At 41.5% G+C, this 16,671-nt stretch overlaps 1 protein-coding gene and 1 long non-coding RNA gene across 3 annotated transcripts in view; both read right to left on the bottom strand.

Annotated features, from left to right (window-relative positions):
- The window catches only part of LOC109518025 (metalloreductase STEAP4-like), a 15,554-nt gene extending 10,397 nt beyond the window's left edge, over positions 1-5,157 (bottom strand). Inside the window, exons 1-3 of the mRNA XM_019873622.1 lie at positions 2,963-5,157; positions 2,761-2,868; positions 1,476-1,546 (exon numbers count right to left, since the gene is read on the bottom strand). Of these exons, the coding sequence (XP_019729181.1) occupies positions 1,476-1,546; positions 2,761-2,868; positions 2,963-3,208 (425 nt within the window). The 5' untranslated portion in view covers positions 3,209-5,157. The remainder of the gene's footprint in view (positions 1-1,475; positions 1,547-2,760; positions 2,869-2,962) is intronic.
- Positions 5,158-5,291: 134 nt separating this feature from the next.
- Positions 5,292-16,671, bottom strand: part of LOC109518023 (uncharacterized) — a 51,904-nt gene continuing 40,524 nt past the window's right edge. For both annotated transcript variants that reach the window (XR_002168644.1, XR_002168645.1), the window contains exons 2-5: positions 15,001-15,064; positions 7,853-7,999; positions 5,449-5,534; positions 5,292-5,351 (exon numbers count right to left, since the gene is read on the bottom strand). This is a non-coding gene — a long non-coding RNA (uncharacterized LOC109518023). The remainder of the gene's footprint in view (positions 5,352-5,448; positions 5,535-7,852; positions 8,000-15,000; positions 15,065-16,671) is intronic.

Here is a 16,671-nt window from a genome sequence, read left to right as displayed (position 1 = left end):
ACATATTATAGTTAAGGAGAAATAAATGGGGGGGGGGTATATTGAATGGTGACTGCAGCTTTACGTTTAGTCAATGAAAAACATTCATTCATTCATTTTCCGATCTTCTCAAAAAAGAGAAAAGAGAGTGTGTGTGGGGGGGGGGGGGGGACCAAACTAGAGGGCTCTGAACGTCACAAATCAATCCCTCCACTTTGACTAAATCGAAACTCGGTTGGTTTCCTGCTGAAGGAGGCGCTTTGGTTTCTTCAGGATTCAGTGGGTGGGTGCCTTTTTGGTTATTTGACATTCTAAGTTGGCTTTCAAGACACTTCCGCCCTCAAATGTTTTGAAATGTTTTATTTTTCCTTCAAATGTACGCATTTGACTGAAATATTCAACACATTGAAAAAAAATTAAGAATATAATTACAGATGATAGATATACTGTAGATGGACTTATAACAAAGGAGGATGGCCGCCACATTGAAAAGAATATGAAGGGGGGTAAAAAATATTTTTTTCAGGGAAAGGTCACAATGTCAACACTTAAATGCTATTGTACAAACATTACATGCACTGAAATAACTTTTTGTTGGCTTTGTTGCATCATCAATCACAAGTGGGTTTCATAGTCACTATATCACAGTTCATTTATTGCAGGTTGGGGTGCATCGTTTTTCATTTTGCAGTTCAGTATTGTGTAATAGTTACTCAACTGCATGTCTCCGTCGATGTAAACATTGCTAATTGAATATAGCCTACCGAGGCTTGTTAGAACAATGTTTTATCCATAAAAATTGGTTTCGAAAAAGCAGGGGTGTCCAAATTCGCTCCTCAAAGCCCGATGTCCCGCCTGTTTCCAACTCGCCCTGCTCCAACACACCTGATTCAACTGATCGGGATCATTTATCTGGCTTCTTCAGAGCTTGCTGATGAGTCTTTCAAATCAGGAGTGTGAGAGAGCAAGAGAGACAGGAGCAGCCGCTTGAGCTGTTGACTTTCATTCATTAAAATTCTAATTTTGCTCTCCTAACATATCGACTTTATTTTTGACATATTGAAAAATGCTAAACAGAAAAAAATACATGTACATGTATCTGTATTGGCTTTTACATGTCCACATAAATGTTATTTTATACATGCCAACAAGTAAAATAAAAAAAATAAAAAAGATTTAGTTGTAATATTAAGTCTTTATTTTCCAACAACCCCCCAGCATTTTTACTTTTTTACTAATCAGATACTTTTATTATTATGCAAGAAAAATAACCTAAACGAATACCCTGATACTCTTTTGTATATTACAATGTACAATTAAAACAATTATGTAATTGTGCATACTTTTTTTGAATAGATGCAAAAATGGCTTCTCAATATTTCAATCGGCACTTAAAAGGATTCCAGTTCAATCTTTGACAGACATAAAACAAAAAAAAAAATACGTTCATACGCTTTTCAAAAATATTCAGGTGAGAGTCCACGTGAGTCTGTTACCTCTGCAAGTAGGCGGCGTTGGCTTCTGCGTACATGTCTTTCTTCAAATTATTACTGAGATCCACTAACACCTGCGAAAGAGAACATATCTCACCGTTTACATGTTACCAAACCTCGAGACGACTATTCATGTTTATTTCGTAGTTAATTAACATTCGTCAAGCATAGATTTGGCAGCTACGTCTTGGTTTAGACAAAAGTGAGAACAAGACAAAAAGCTTGATATAATTAGCTTGGATGCCAACCCCTATCTTTAACCTTTATTGATGTCAGTCTTTGCCTGAGTCGACACAGAGAACTGCATCATTTTCAAGATTAAAAGTACAACACACAGTGCTCAATATAAAGTCCTGAATGATTTAAAATCATGACGTTTTCACAGCAGTGTTTTTACACGTCACCGGGTTTTAACTTAATCAGTTTGAAAATTCAGATTGATCCAAAATAATGCCCCCTTATTCATCCATTCATGGCAGTGATGTGAGTGACTCAGTGTTAAATTAGGTAAATTGAGATGAGATCTGGTCTTATAGTCTTGCAGGTATTATAATCTTATAGTCTTATATTTCAATATGAGTAGGCCTAATATTTTTGGGCGCATTTTAAATGATATGCAGTACAAACATAGTCTCAATAATATTAAACATTTCCATAAACTGAGTTAAAAAAAAAGTGGAAAATACACACTTTAAGTTGGTTTATTGTTGGGCAGTTTTTTGGCATTCTTGAATGGTACATTTTTAATAGAGAGCCCTTTGCACGGAAAAAAAAACATTATATCGATATTATTTTGTCTGTTTCAAACCCCTTTTTTGTGGGGTTAGTACAGTGGATCTTTTATACATGTATCGTCAAAAATAAAATATATTGAGAGCACATATTGTGCATATATTTCGTCCATGATTCATGCTTGTCATTTTTTTTCCATATCTCAAACAACCTTTTTTTTCATACATCTGGTAAGAAGGCGTGTGGTCCTATGTGGGCCACAAGTAGCACGGATGAAAAATTCTGACCCCCATCAAAATATATGTTGCCCATACCTGATAACATTTATTGAACCATTTATCATGAGCCAATTGAAAAATCTTATCACACACAAACACAAAAATCCGAAACAAAAAAGGATATGCTAGATATATACATAAATGATGGATAGCTTTACACATAGCAAGCTGGTTATATCCTGAATAAAGGAAAGGCGCCACAAATTGCACTTGCTAAGTCAATATTATCAATATTAGGTACGGGGCATTATTACATAACACATCGGCCATCAAGTCACCTTTCCTTCCAAATAAGGTGCCAGCGTCTCCATGAATGTGTAATGTTCTCTGTGAACGCAAATGAAGATGAGTCGCGCTGCCTTCGCTGCCGCCTCATGGCTCATCACCTGCGCGGCACAAACATTCACCGTGGTAAATCGCGATTTACTTGCACAATCATCCGTTCTTGCTGATCGTAGCGAAGCGCCTCATGTGTTTCACCTGAGCTCCTTGAGGCAAGGGGCCACAGCTGTGAGGTCTGCGGCTGCCGTACACCACCCTGCAGCCAGTTTGCAGCAAGCGCAGGCCCAGGGAGCGTCCCAAATCTCCTGTCCCAAAGATACATAGTGGCTCCTGTTCCTGCTCCTGCTCCTGGGGCAGGGCCATCGCTGCTCCTCTACGTCCGAGGGGATGCAGGGATACGCTCTCTAGCTTGGCGTCTTCTGTTACACCACTTGCCACGGTCATGTTGAAGCAGTTTTTGGAAACTCGGTGTTCCCCCCCTGCCTTGTTATATATTGCAGTTCTGCAGCACGTAGACTTGCCTCACCCTCTTTCTCTTGAGGTGTACAGCAACATGTGACGATCCAGTTGTGTATTTTGACTTGGAGATAAAGGTTGAGCAAGGCGAGGTTGTTTATGACACCACTAATCAACATCTTCCATCACGTGTTTCGGCATGTGTGTAAGATCATTTAGTGTCTCGTTTAGTGTGACTCAACACTCCACCCTACAATCCATGTGTATAAAATTTGTTTTAATTGACACTTGAGCGACAAGACAGGGTTGGTTTTATTTGGCCAGACTTTGCACAGCAATCAAATGCAATGGGAATGTGATCATCAACTTCAGATTTATCCACTTCTCGGTACATCTTTGCTTTGTAATGAGATTCAGAGCAAGATTTGTGTCAATAATTCGGCCACCGTAAAGATAAGAAGTCAGAGAGCGTGAAACCTCTGCCAAGGTTTACATTCACTGTACTGAAATCTGCAAAATCAATGCGAATCGAAGCATTCTGACATCAAAAACAATGTAGTTGTAGTGTGTATTAAATGTGCTATTGCTATATACACAACTCATCCTGTGTCACCCAAAGCAATGAGATTTCACAGAAATAATATATTTATCGTGCTGTAGTAAAAATAGATCTTTTTAAAATAAATTAAGAGGACATCCATCCATCCATCCATGGCTGGTGGAAGTCTTGCATTTGATTTCATTAGCGTGTGAGGGTATACGTAATGTCGTGGCTGTAAATGCATTATGGGTCCTTTTTCTTTGGTATTGTTACTTGTGCTTTATGAAAATATAGCACAGATTGAAATCAATTTCCCCATTTGGCAAAAAGGGATTCTTCTGCTTGCCTTCTTCTCTTCCCTCTCGCTTCCATTCTCGACACTGCACCGTGCTTGATATCTGGGCTCGCAGATTCATTATCATTTCAAAACTCACTCTTCCAGCCAAGCGGCCGGGAAAAAAATTTGTGCAAATTTAGTGCTCGTGTCCCCACGGCGAGCGCATTTGCAAACTTGTGACACGACACAGATGCAATGGTGCAGAAATGAAGTGTGGCACATATGTAACTGCTTCGTGTGAACACATCACTTTACTGTGTGTGTGTGTGTGTGTGTGTGTGTGTGTGTGTGTGTGTGTGTGTGTGTGTGTGTGTGTCCTAAAGTGGGCCAGAAGATCGGAGCCGAATAGTGTTGCATTACATCACCTTTCACGACAATGCGCTTCTTCCATTCAGATCACAAACTGCATTTGCATACTTAGCTACATTTATGGAACGCGGGCAGCACATCACCTCAGGAGCTTTTACACTCAAGTCCATAACTACAGCATTAATGTTCTACCTGAGGGGGAATCGCATCGAAATGGGAAATCATTTAATGTTTAACCTTTAAGGCATTAATTCACTTGTCGCACTGTTTCAATAGAACTGATAGATAGGAGAGGCACTTGACTCATTTATGGCTCTTCCTTAGGGCCAACTTCCTTTTCTTTACTGAATCTTTCCTAAAAATCTCACTTGTGGGTTATTTTTTTTTTCATGCCACACTTCCTGCAAATGAAAACACTTTCAATTTGCTGAGCAAACTCAACCGAAGTTGAAACACATGGCTCACAGCAATTCTCGTCTTGTCTCAGGGGTCATATGTAATTCTGAAAATTGGGCCCAGCAGTGTAGTGACTCGATAATTGGGGCTACTGCACTAAACTGAATTGATGGATGAATGATATATGGATAGATAGACAAATAGCTAGCAACAGAGCTAGCTAGCTGGCTGGCTAGTGAAAGAGAGAGATGGATGCTCTCATTCAATCAAGTGTGAAATTAACTGACCAAATTACTTTACTTTCCCTGTATTGAGAGACTTTGTTAGGAATAAAAAAAAAGAATGATATTTGAATGTTCCCGTGTTCTTTTTCGAGGTTTGATGTGCTTGCCGGTGGTTTCTCGGGGCACTAAAAACATTAAGTGGCCCATACAGTAGGTGTGAATGGATGTTTGTCTATACTGTATGTCTGATTGAATGGCAACCAGTAGGTGTACACACCTCTCCCCGAAACTCAGCTGGGATACACTCTCTGGTTCACCAGTGAACTGAACAGGATAAGCAGAAGAAATTTAATGTGGGGGAGGGGGGTTAATATTTACATTTCCCAACAGGTTCAGATTGTCATCATGAGTGTCTGACAACCTTCTGGAAAGAGTCCCTGCAGAGAAAGTCGTGTATGTCAAACGTAACCGTTGTCTTGCTCCATATATCTCACAGGACTCGTCTCCCTGTGGGAAGATAACAGTGCAAACACGAGTGAAAGTAGGAGTGAGCGCTCTGGGGAAGACTGGAGTGCAGAATTTGATGGAACAAAGGAAGGTTGTGAGGTGGTGTGTGTGTGTGTGTGTGTGTGTGTGTGTGTGTGTGTGTGTGTGTGTGTGTGTGTGTGTGTGTGTGTTTGTTTGCACTTTTCTGGTTTGTGGTGACAAAATAAGGTTTCATAAGTGATACACGGGTCGACAAGCTATAGAATAAAATGTTTTTTTTTGGGGGGTGTATCTTGAGAATTTTAGGTGGGGGAAAAAAAATTCAACTGCTGACACATTCTCACAGACACAGATCGAAAGAGACTTAACCGAATGGTTAATAAGAAGGCAAGCTCTGTCCTGGGCTGCCAAATAGACTCCATCGAGGACGTGACTGACAGAAGGATGCTAGCCAAGTCGACATTCATCTTGGACAGCATGTCCCGCCCCTCGAATTACACTATAGAATCACTGAGTAGCTCCTTCGGCGCCTGACTTTTAACCCCTCGCGCAAGGAGTGCCACTCCTGCCCACAGCAATAAGACTGTTCGATTGCAGTCAATAAATATACAACATACACACACGCACACAAACACCTGACAGCAGAATTTAGATTAGTATCAATTTTAGCCTTTGAGGACAAATGCTTCTAAAAGGACGAATGATCATTGGCAAGGAAAGACTTAAGTTCTTGCAACATGACTGACAGTGACCACACCTGTTCTGTGTAAATACATTTAAACAGATACGGTTAGAGTAGACTGCACTGTCTGGTGTTTTATCCCAACTTTTTTATTAGCAGGTCTGCCGTTTGACAAATGTTAGCTAATAATGTGCGATAAACTTGTCTGTCACTCAACGGGATGTGGACAAATTGGCATCACTACTTTTCTCATAGGATGTAAGCTCACATTTGTCAGGATTTGCTTCATCCTCAAACTCTTCTTTTTGCATTTGCTTCATTTTATTTTCCTCGCTTTATTTCCTACAAGTCTGTTGATAGGGGGGCCCGTGAGTGAGCTCCCAACGGGTCGTTGCAGTGTATCTTTAGAATTGTGTTGTTGATGTTGACCAATGTCAGCCGTCTTTCGGAGGTGGGGCCCAGCACACTAGCCAGCAGCCGCAAGTGTACCGCTCTACAGGTTTTATTGACATCCAATCATTGTCATTGCAGTCTTAAAGCAGTGCTTTGTTATTGACATGGGACAATTTCGGCAGGCCCCCGGGGCTGCCTTGAGCTTAGAAAATTGCCACCCTTGCCTTTCGAGGGGCCTCTGCTCTAATGGCACCCTGGTTGGCAATCACTGCCTTATTTCATGTTTACATTATAAACATAGATTTGCCTTTCAGAATGTGACATAGTATCAGAATACTATGATTGAAACAATCCCCGGATATTTAAAGTCAATCGTGACAGCAACTCTGCCCACCAAAGGGTAAAATTCATTAAAATATCATGATTGGACTGCCTCGGGACTGGATAATAGTTAAAAAAAATTGCCCAGGCTGTGACATAATAATTGCTCGGATTCTTTTCTCTGTTGCTAGGCTGAGTTCATAAGGCCAATGAAAAAAAAAAAAAAAAACAGAATTTGCTTTTGGACGAGGTTGTTTGAAAAGCCAATTAGTGGCTCATCCCACGACGCCCATGGACAAAGTGTCTGTAGGAACAGGAAGTTGCCCAGACACACACGGAGAGCCCTGTGAGGATTATTCGACTGCATTTGCAGTACTTTTCAATTTCAACAACTACTTCGTGCTAATTACAAAAGGCATGTTTTCTGCTATGTACCAATAGTGTTTTCGAGATTTTCCTAAAGTCAGTGCAGACATTTGTAGGAAACATTTCATGTTAAAGCAATAGAGACCATGAAGTAGTGCGCTGAGACAGACGACCACTTCTTATATTTTTTTTTCACGCATGCTTGTTACGGTGATCGGATTGAGTTTGATGCTATTAAGTGTGACTTAATAGGCTTCTATACTGAGAAAATGGATAAACAATAAACAGAAGACAAGCGTCAATATCTTCGTGCAGAATGTCAAGGATACATAGACTAGACTCTTTCTCTTTCTGTCGCTCACGCGCGCACACACGCACACGCACACACACTGCTCTTCAAGACATGAATTCTCTGAGGGGTTTCACAAGAAACCCAGGGAGACTTTTTAAACCAACTGAGTATTTTGTGCTTACCCGCAGACATCTTGCGACATTTAAAAGGAGCGTGCAGTGGGAGTGGATCGCATCGAACACATGCTCGCGCACCCATTTTGGAAATGTCAAAATGTATTTGCACCTGTGGAAAAGTTCCTCCGCTGCTATGCCGAATCATCCCATCGTAACTGAAGAAGACACCTAAGCGCAGCTAAACAGACAAAAAAGTCTCCTTTGTGACCTTTACGGGCAACACCGAGGCGCAGGATTGAGAATTCCACGAGGATCTCTGCAAACCCTGGATGAATACCCCATTAGCACATATTCAGGCAGACACATGCGGGATGTTCATTATAAAGCGCATACAACGAGAGAAGAGAACCAGATGAAAGAGGTTTTCCTTTCTGCGCGACTCACCTCAACGGCGGATGAGGTGAATAAAACATGAGGGTTCAAGTGTTTTAGATCTGTATGTAAAGCCACGACTGGGTGTTTCATTGCGTGTCACTTTTTTTAAATGGAAATTGTGTGTATGTGGGGGTATGGGGGGGGCGGGGCTTCTTGCATAATTTAACTATGTCTATTAATCACATACATAATTTGTCACTCAGGAAAGGGGAAGTGAAGAAAGTAAAGATGAAGAAGAAAAAGCACTTTTGTTTTCACACCAATCATAGACCCCGGTGCATGTGCAAGCCGTGGGGCAACAAAGAGCAATGGATTTAGTGATGTAATAATGCCGGCTCTTGTCAGAAGTATAGTAGGATTATATAGAAAATATAGCCCGCTTTAATTGGCAGGGACCTGACATATTTGCTGGTTTACTTCATTTCTCTCACAGGGCTTATGATGCATTTATCTATCCAGCATAAATATTTTTATATTCATAAATAGATGTAGTTCTGCATGGCAACAAGTGATTATATAGAAAAATGATACCTGTATAATCAATGAATCGTTGTTGACTGCGAGTTGTCTTTTGTCATCGTGGAAACATTTGAAAAAGAAGTATGAATTGAAAACCGAGTACGGACCGAAGTGGGTTCTTTTGAAATGAGATTATCCTAGCGTGTGCATTCATTTTCTTTACAGACGCCTATGCTGCGTATCACCGCATCTTTGTATCCCCGCAGCCTCATTCACCACTTCAACGGGATAAAATGTGACTGAATGTTTGGAGCGGTGGATATTAACTGCTAGAAGTGAGAGGCAGGGAGGAGTTGAATAAAGAGTTACCTGAAATAAACCTTGAGATTTTCCCTTCCGTCGCCCAACTCAAATTGCGGCTACAATACAATTATCTCAGCCTAAGCCCGTAGCAGATTGTGGCGGTTGTGAAAATGGTTGACACAGTAAAACCTTCCAATTTGAGCACACCTGAGGCTGCACAATGCGGAATTTGACTATTAGACAGCTACATGAGCCTAGCGTTCAAAGCAAACATGGTGCATCATCGTGTATCTGTTATGCTGCACACAAATGGAAGAAGCTGCCAACACAATTGAAGTTAGTCCCGAGTGTAAATGTTTTTATATCCAGGTTAAAAATACTCCACCCCCACCCCTCCCTCATGCATGTGATCAAGGTTTTTGATAGCATTTTTAAAATTGTACGTTCTTTTAGTAATTTTAGAAAACTACTCTACGTAACATTTAAATGCCTTGCTCTTTTTTGTAAATATCTTCCAATTCTTTTTTTCCTTGAAGTGTTGTATTTTTGCAATTAAATGTTGCCTTTTGATGTTGTTATGTAACTATGTGAAGCACACATTGTATTATACTGACGAATCAATCAGATGGTGGGAAAATGAGGAACGGCTAGCCAAATCTTCCGACTGTATTTTGGCCAGCAGAGAAAACCAAACGTTGGTTGTATGGTTTTAAAAATTAAAAGGGCTTTATGATTGCCATAACTCTACCATAGAACTGATTATTCTTATTAATGCCTCTGGGAAGAAATATTTCAACAAAAAAAAAAAAAATTAAAATTGGAATTTGACCAGCATAACGTGTTGTTATGTTTGACTTTGGAGGTTCCACTATCACACAGTGGCCATGTGCTCTCCTCTGGAAGGAGGCCTTGATATTCTGCTGGCCTCCTCTCACTTCCTTTCGCTCCCGGCTCACGACGTTCTTTTTACCTCCGAATGAATGCAAATGAACAAAGGCATTTTGGCTGCTGCGCTGACAGATTAGAGATTAAAATCTCACATGTATCCATGTCATTCAGTATCATCATATCCTTGACAAACAGCTGCTCTCCGCAAACGGCGCGCGGCCACAGCGCTCATCTCCCCCTGTGACTGCGGGGGTAATCGTCAGCCAATTACGAGGCTGAATGGGCCGACAGGATTTTTCGCTCCGTCTCCTCAGCCGTACCTTCGCCGCAGTGAAAGCGCTGACGCTGGGAGAAAGCGCTGACGCAGAAGTGCAAGGCGAAAAGAATGAGAACCTCAAACTCATCACAGGTACGATTCCTTTCCTTTGGGGGAGGGCAAAAGAGGGTATGGGTGCACCTATTGACGGCGATTCGTCAAATTGTAATTGTCCATCCACTTATTTTCCTTTCATTCGAAAGTGAACAAGGCACAGGGGTAAATCTGCTAATGAGGATGGCATTTGATCTCATTAAAAGGCCCCTGTGGGATACAATGTCCCGACGTGGACCACAGATTGGTGAAAGATAATGACGTGCCAGCAGGCCTGTTAGATCAGCCGCATAGCAACGACGTTGAACTGAGGCATTGACAACGCTGCCTATTTGGTGACATTTCACAATCGCCGTAATTGCGATGTTTAACAACCTTGCCACGATTCCCGAACAAAGACAGGAAAATGCTACTGATGTACACTGGTGAAAGGACACTTTGATTCGCTCCACATTCATCTAAAACTGCTTCAAACAACAAAGTGATTGAGATTGCACGACTGTCTGTGTCTTATGTGTTGTGTTGTATTTTTTTGTTATTTTATGTTAACTGTTCTTTGATGGCGGCGCAGGCACCTGCAGCGGCTCCTGTCTCTCCTGTGGTTGAGAGGAACGGAATTTCATCTGTGCTGTATGTTGCACATTTGACAATAAAGTTGATTTGAACTTGAATTTGAACTATTTTATTTTTTTGCAAGTGAGCATTCTGGTTTATTGGTTTGATTTATTTTGGTTTGACTTGAGCAACAAGTTACGCTACTTTTACTCTGTTACATTAAATGGCATTCCATTCACAAGCTTTGTTTTGGTTTGTCAGAGAGACTTTGTCAATCCAACGAACTCTAATCAACGTTCGACTGCATTCGACCAATCAAATGGAGCCAGGGAGTCACATGACCGGACAGAAAGTCTACGCGACTAACACAGAAGCAGTTTTCAAAGCATTTTTGTATTTCACTGAAAACTTACTTAAGCAATTATACGGAGGATTACTTTTTACTTTTACTTGAGTCATAGTATTCTAAAGTAACACTGCTCTTACTTAAGTATCATTTGTGGATACTTCGCGCACCCCCGTCCAATACTGTCCTGTGATTGGCATACGACCAGGCCATTATGAGGCCATCATTTATTTCCCCAATATACTTTTACCAGAGCAGTTAATGGCCATGAAAAGTCCCGTTATTTCTCCATAATTAGAAAATCCCGCAACTTGGACCCATTCCACATTTCTTTGTCTTGTGTTCCTCTGAAGAGAACACAAGGATACATCCTGTCAGAGCTGATAAGACGTGTGTCTGTAGGTTTGCAATAGGAAAGAGAATTATTCATTGTCTCCTACGCTAATCTCTCATGTCTAAAAAAAAAAAAAAAAAAAAAGAAACACTGCTGTTTGCTATTCCGTGGGATTCTATTATGTATTACGCGGCTTTCATTTCCAAACGTGTATGTGTGTGAGTGCAAACGGCAGCCGACATCCTCGCAATAGTAAGGTACAAATATTTAGCAGGTAAATTCATCATTAAAAGGAAGGATTTTGTACATTATCTCACATTCATACAAAAATTGAATTGGCATGAAAATAAAGAGCGCGGTGCTGCGATCTCTCTCTCAGTCACACACACGGCGATACACGAGGCACATCCGTTACACAAAAGAGGGGGTGCAGTGACTTTAGGCATTCGGCTCGAATACCTTCACTTGCACCTCATCCATCACCCTGGTGAACGTTAACATTCATTTTCAACTGCTCCAAATTCTGATTTCAAATGTGGGAGGAGGTTAACAGCAAGTTTAAGTGCGGCGAGCCTCGCTTTGACGTTGATATCCATTGGCTGTGGATGCGTGTGTGTGTGTGTGTGTGTGTGTGTGTGTGTGTGTGTGTGTGTGTGTGTGTCAGCATGTTTGAAAGACTGATGGAAAACGGGTCCAATTAAGCTGTGCAAGGTCGCTCTGGAAGGAAAATGTCTTTTTGTGACGATGCAAATAATTGATAGCTGATATCACATATTAGAAATTCATCGTGTGTGTGTGTGTGTGTGTGTGTGTGTGTGTGTGTGTGTGTGTGTGTGTGTGTGTGTGTGTGTGTGCGAGTGGGTGTGTGTGTGCGTGCAACATGACATGATGTTCTTTGAAAAAAAAAGCAGTGCATGCACACGTGCATAGCTGGAATGAGTATGAAAATCACGCACTCAAAGGTGACGTGTGCACGATTGTGAACTACGGCACATGAAAGTGTCATAGGTGTTGCACGATTTCAGATTTTTTTAAGATGACATTAATGTGATGAAAGTCTAGTCGACGAGTTGCTGAACTTGTCATTGATACTTTTTTGATTCAGGGGCTGAAGTGAGACTCATTTTCAGCCCTCGAGTTTCAGGGCTCAGACCTGCCCACTTAAATTCACGAATGAATTTGAATAAAGATACACAAAAAAGGCTTTCCCATCATGCTTTGCTGCCATTCCAAGTAATACTTGTGACTTTGTTATGCTATTTTTGTACGGACAGGCTGCAATATACTTTATACCGTTGTTCCAGTTAGGAATGAAAGTTTTGCAATTTTCTGTATAAATTATTGTGGTTTGGAGACACCTTTAGTCACAAAGGTGGTCATATATAATCTGATGACCAATGCCTGCAACAGTAGTAGTACCGTACGTTTGAACGTCGCTGAGTTGGATACATAAATTGTATATGAATTTTATTTACTGTTTTCAAAACCATTCCATGGGCAAGGAGTAACTAATGGCCAGGCTGGGAATGATCCAGAATGACCAGATTACCCAATCCGGGCCTGGTCGCAACAGTCAATATTCACTGCCAATGTAAATCCAATTTATTTGCACTGTATTTATTTTGATGCAACATACACATGAGAACACAAGAGCAGCAACGTAGGCTGACTGAAGACTCGTGTGCTGTCATGTGGTGGTTAAAAGAAATCCTCTCACTCCGGGTGCTTGCCACTGGGACAGTTAAGTAACGTTTGCACAATTTGGCCAAACAGGGGAAAGGTGTCCTCATTGTGGGCTCACCACAGCTGCAGGTTCTGCAGCGCATGAATTTGCTGTGTTTGCAAAAAATCAAGGACTTCGTAATGCATGGGCAAAAAGTTGTTGAAAATATTATTGTTGATTTTTTTTTTCTCCATACTAGTTCTCGCTCACTTACCAAAATTGTTCCTTCAGAAGTACGAGACAATTGAAATTGTGAAGGTGATGGATTTATTATCTGCTGTTCCTTAAGCTAAAAACACATAGACAAGTCATCGTCATGCTCTAAACATTATTTTGCAGTAGTTAAGTTAACCCGTCGACTAGTGGACGAATCATCTAGTCTGTGCGAGCCTGAGTGTTTAAGCGTTGCAAATGTTTATGTGCCATATAGCTCTTTTTTTTAACATACTGTAGGTTGTATCGATTTTTTGGAATCATTTTATTTCCATGAGCAAGAGGAATAGTCAGTTTGATGCAGCCAGCCTTGTGAAGGGCAGAGGAATTGAATATCATGTTCAAATGTGCATCAATTGCACTTTATGAATGTGAGTGTATGAGATGTTTGAATGAGCGTGTGTGTGTGTGTGTGTGTGTGTGTGTGTGTGTGTGTGTGTGTGTGTGTGTTTGTGTGTGTGTGTGTGTGTGTGTGTGTTTCTTACAGCGTTGGAAGGTTAATTGCTATGTGACCAAACTGAGAGCAGTGACTTCTGACCTGTCGATGGTCGAAAGTGGCCTTGCAGAAAAGGAAAATGCATAATGACTTTGCATATACCCTTGCTGATACCCTTCAACTTTAGCAGAGTGAAGGTTCCTTTGCTGTAGAGCTGGCGTGTAGAACATTTGAGAAGACTGGGGGAAAAAAATAAAATAGGATTTGATGGGTGTTTTGTGCATCATTCATTTTACAGTTGATTGTGGAGATGAAGGTTGAACAAAACATATTCCAAGATTGCTTGATAGGTCCTCATTAAGGTCACTGGTGAGATGGGGCCTTGAAATATGTCTCAATGTGTCGCGTAAGTGTTGGCGAGTCAGGAGTGTACTGTGAACACAAATCCCTTTGGCATTTTCCTGGTCATGTATCCTGCCAGGTCGCTTAAGAGATTCTAATAAAGAGCTGGAAGAATGTCCAAGAGTGTAATTAGTCTTTGACTTACTCTGCCATTTACGGGTATTCAAGTGCAGCGATGACGTGTGTTTGTGCAGCAACGTGACATTTAACTACATCGATTCTAAAACATGCACGGCAGGCTAAAGGAACGCTTTAAATTGTCCCTAGGTGTGATTGCGAGCGTGAATGCTTGTTTGTGTGTACCCTGCGATTGGCTGGCAACCAGTTCAGGGTGTACCCCGCCTACTGCCCGAAGACGGCTGGGGTGGGCTCCAGCACACCCCGCGACACTTGTGAGAATCGGCGGATTAGAAAATGGATGGATGGATATTATTTGAAGACATGAATAGAAGGCATTGTAAGCCTGCTGCTGTCCTATTTATGTTTCACTACATCCAAACACAGTCGTCACGTCCTAAGGACTACCAGTAAATGTTAATATTAGTCATCCAAAATATTCCTTTGCATAGGTACGTGGCTGTACTTGCGCGCGCCTTTCACAATGCCAGTGCCACAGAGGATTTGTGTGAAAGCTGTCATAGAACATGAGGATCTGAAAATAGACATTTCCCAAAGGGGGTGGGAGAAAGGGGAAGCAAGGGAAAGATGGTTGAGTAGGTTCACGTTTGAGAGACAAAACGCCGCTATTCTGGGTCAATGACAAAGATTAATTATAGATTAGAGCTGACGGTACACATGCACACAAGTACACAGGCATGCACGCAAAAACACCTACGCACATTTTATACAATACCTTGAAGAGATTGTGAAAAGCCTCTTGTCGTCGTGTTGTAAAGGGGGAACATTTGCCAGAGATTCTGCACGGGAAAAAAAAAACAAAACAAGTCCTTGAACCAAAGTATTTATCTGTATTATAATAAGTGTCGCATAGGACCAACATAGTTTGATTGTGTACTGTACACAGCATCCTTTTATGGCGTTTAGTTTTTCCACAATGTACAATAGTTTATAAACAGCAGAGTGAGTAAATAACTGACACAAAAACTTCAATTGCTTGGGGCACAAATATATATATGTATTTATTTGAATTTCATGGGATTTGAATTCTCCCTCCTGCAATTCAAATTTCAATTGCAATCCTGCTTCCTATTTGGCACCGCAAATCAAATTCCATGTGCGTTTTGCCTCGGCGCGCTCATTTTTCGGACCTCGCGTGATTGTTTTGGGCTTGGCAGAGCACTGGAAATTGCAATTCTCTTCCAAGTTGCCTGGGAGTGCTGCTGAGGGATGCTGTTGAAAGACAAATCGTGGGCTACAAGAGCTGTAAATATGTCAGCGCAAACCACAGCTTATCAGAGCAATCCCTCGATACCACACAAGCAACTCGAGGGGAATAACGAAAAGACAACTATATTCAATGACTGAAATGTTTGTTGATTATTGTTGTTTTTTTTAAATCAAAACGCTTGATCCATCACCTCTTCCAAGTGAACATGTTTTTTTCCGTGTTGGAATCCAAAATGTGCTATTATGTTTCCTCTGTCAATTCTTTCATTTGTGCCTTTGTGGGTCGAAAAGGAAGGAATAGGAGGAATACAGGATTAGGTGACATACAATGGGATGAAAAGGAATGCCATAATGGGGAAAGAAAATATCGATTCTTCAATACTTTTAGCTTTTACTGATTTTCTGCAGGTTACCCTCTTCATTGTACATGAATTGGAGCCCATCCCTTCTGAATTTTGGGTGAGAGGCAGAGCACACCTTGGACTGGTCACTTGTAGAGCACCCAATGGGAGGAGCTTCCATTATGCTAAATTACCAGGGATGTGTTCCTCGAGCCGGTCCTTGGCCTCGAGGACCGGCTCGAGGACCTAAGGTCGGTCCTTGGTCCTTGGCCTTGGCCTTGAGAATCAATTCCTTGGCCTTGGCCTCGGCCTTGGGAGTCAAGTCCTTGGCCTTGGCCTTGGCCTCGAGTTGCCGGTCCTCGGACACAATGAGGGAGTAGAGCCTCGATGTCCACGGGTATTAAGTGGGACCGAGGATCGCAAAAACCACGAAGGAATCAAATAAATTCCATCCAGCGAAACGCATATTGGTGGATTAAGCTGGCGCTTTAAAAGGGGCGGGTCTGCCACTGACAGGCGACAGTTAGCGCAACGAATAAAGAGCGGCATCACAGTTAGTTTCAATCACGGTTTGTTCCGTTCGCGATCGGCAGTTTAAATAGCGTGTAAAGTCTTTCTGTAACAGTGGTGTCTTTTATGTAGTTATTTTTGCACAGTCGTCACGTTTCTGCGGTGGCACTATAATGTTTGTTTGAACCAAGTAATTTGCGTTACAGCTGGAGTCAATAATGCCGGCACTTCACTTCCGTGTTTGGCCGTTGGGATTTGGAGTCCTTTTGCTCGATTCCAGTTATGTTTTTGGTAAATGCTTTCTCATGTTTGGAATAATGAATATT

The sequence above is a fragment of the Hippocampus comes genome, unplaced genomic scaffold, assembly GCF_001891065.2.
Source record: "Hippocampus comes isolate QL1 unplaced genomic scaffold, H_comes_QL1_v1.1 scaffold383, whole genome shotgun sequence".
Classification (NCBI taxonomy): Eukaryota; Metazoa; Chordata; class Actinopteri; order Syngnathiformes; family Syngnathidae; genus Hippocampus; species Hippocampus comes.
Note: the sequence above shows the minus strand (reverse complement) of the source record. Positions and strands in the feature narration are given on the sequence as shown.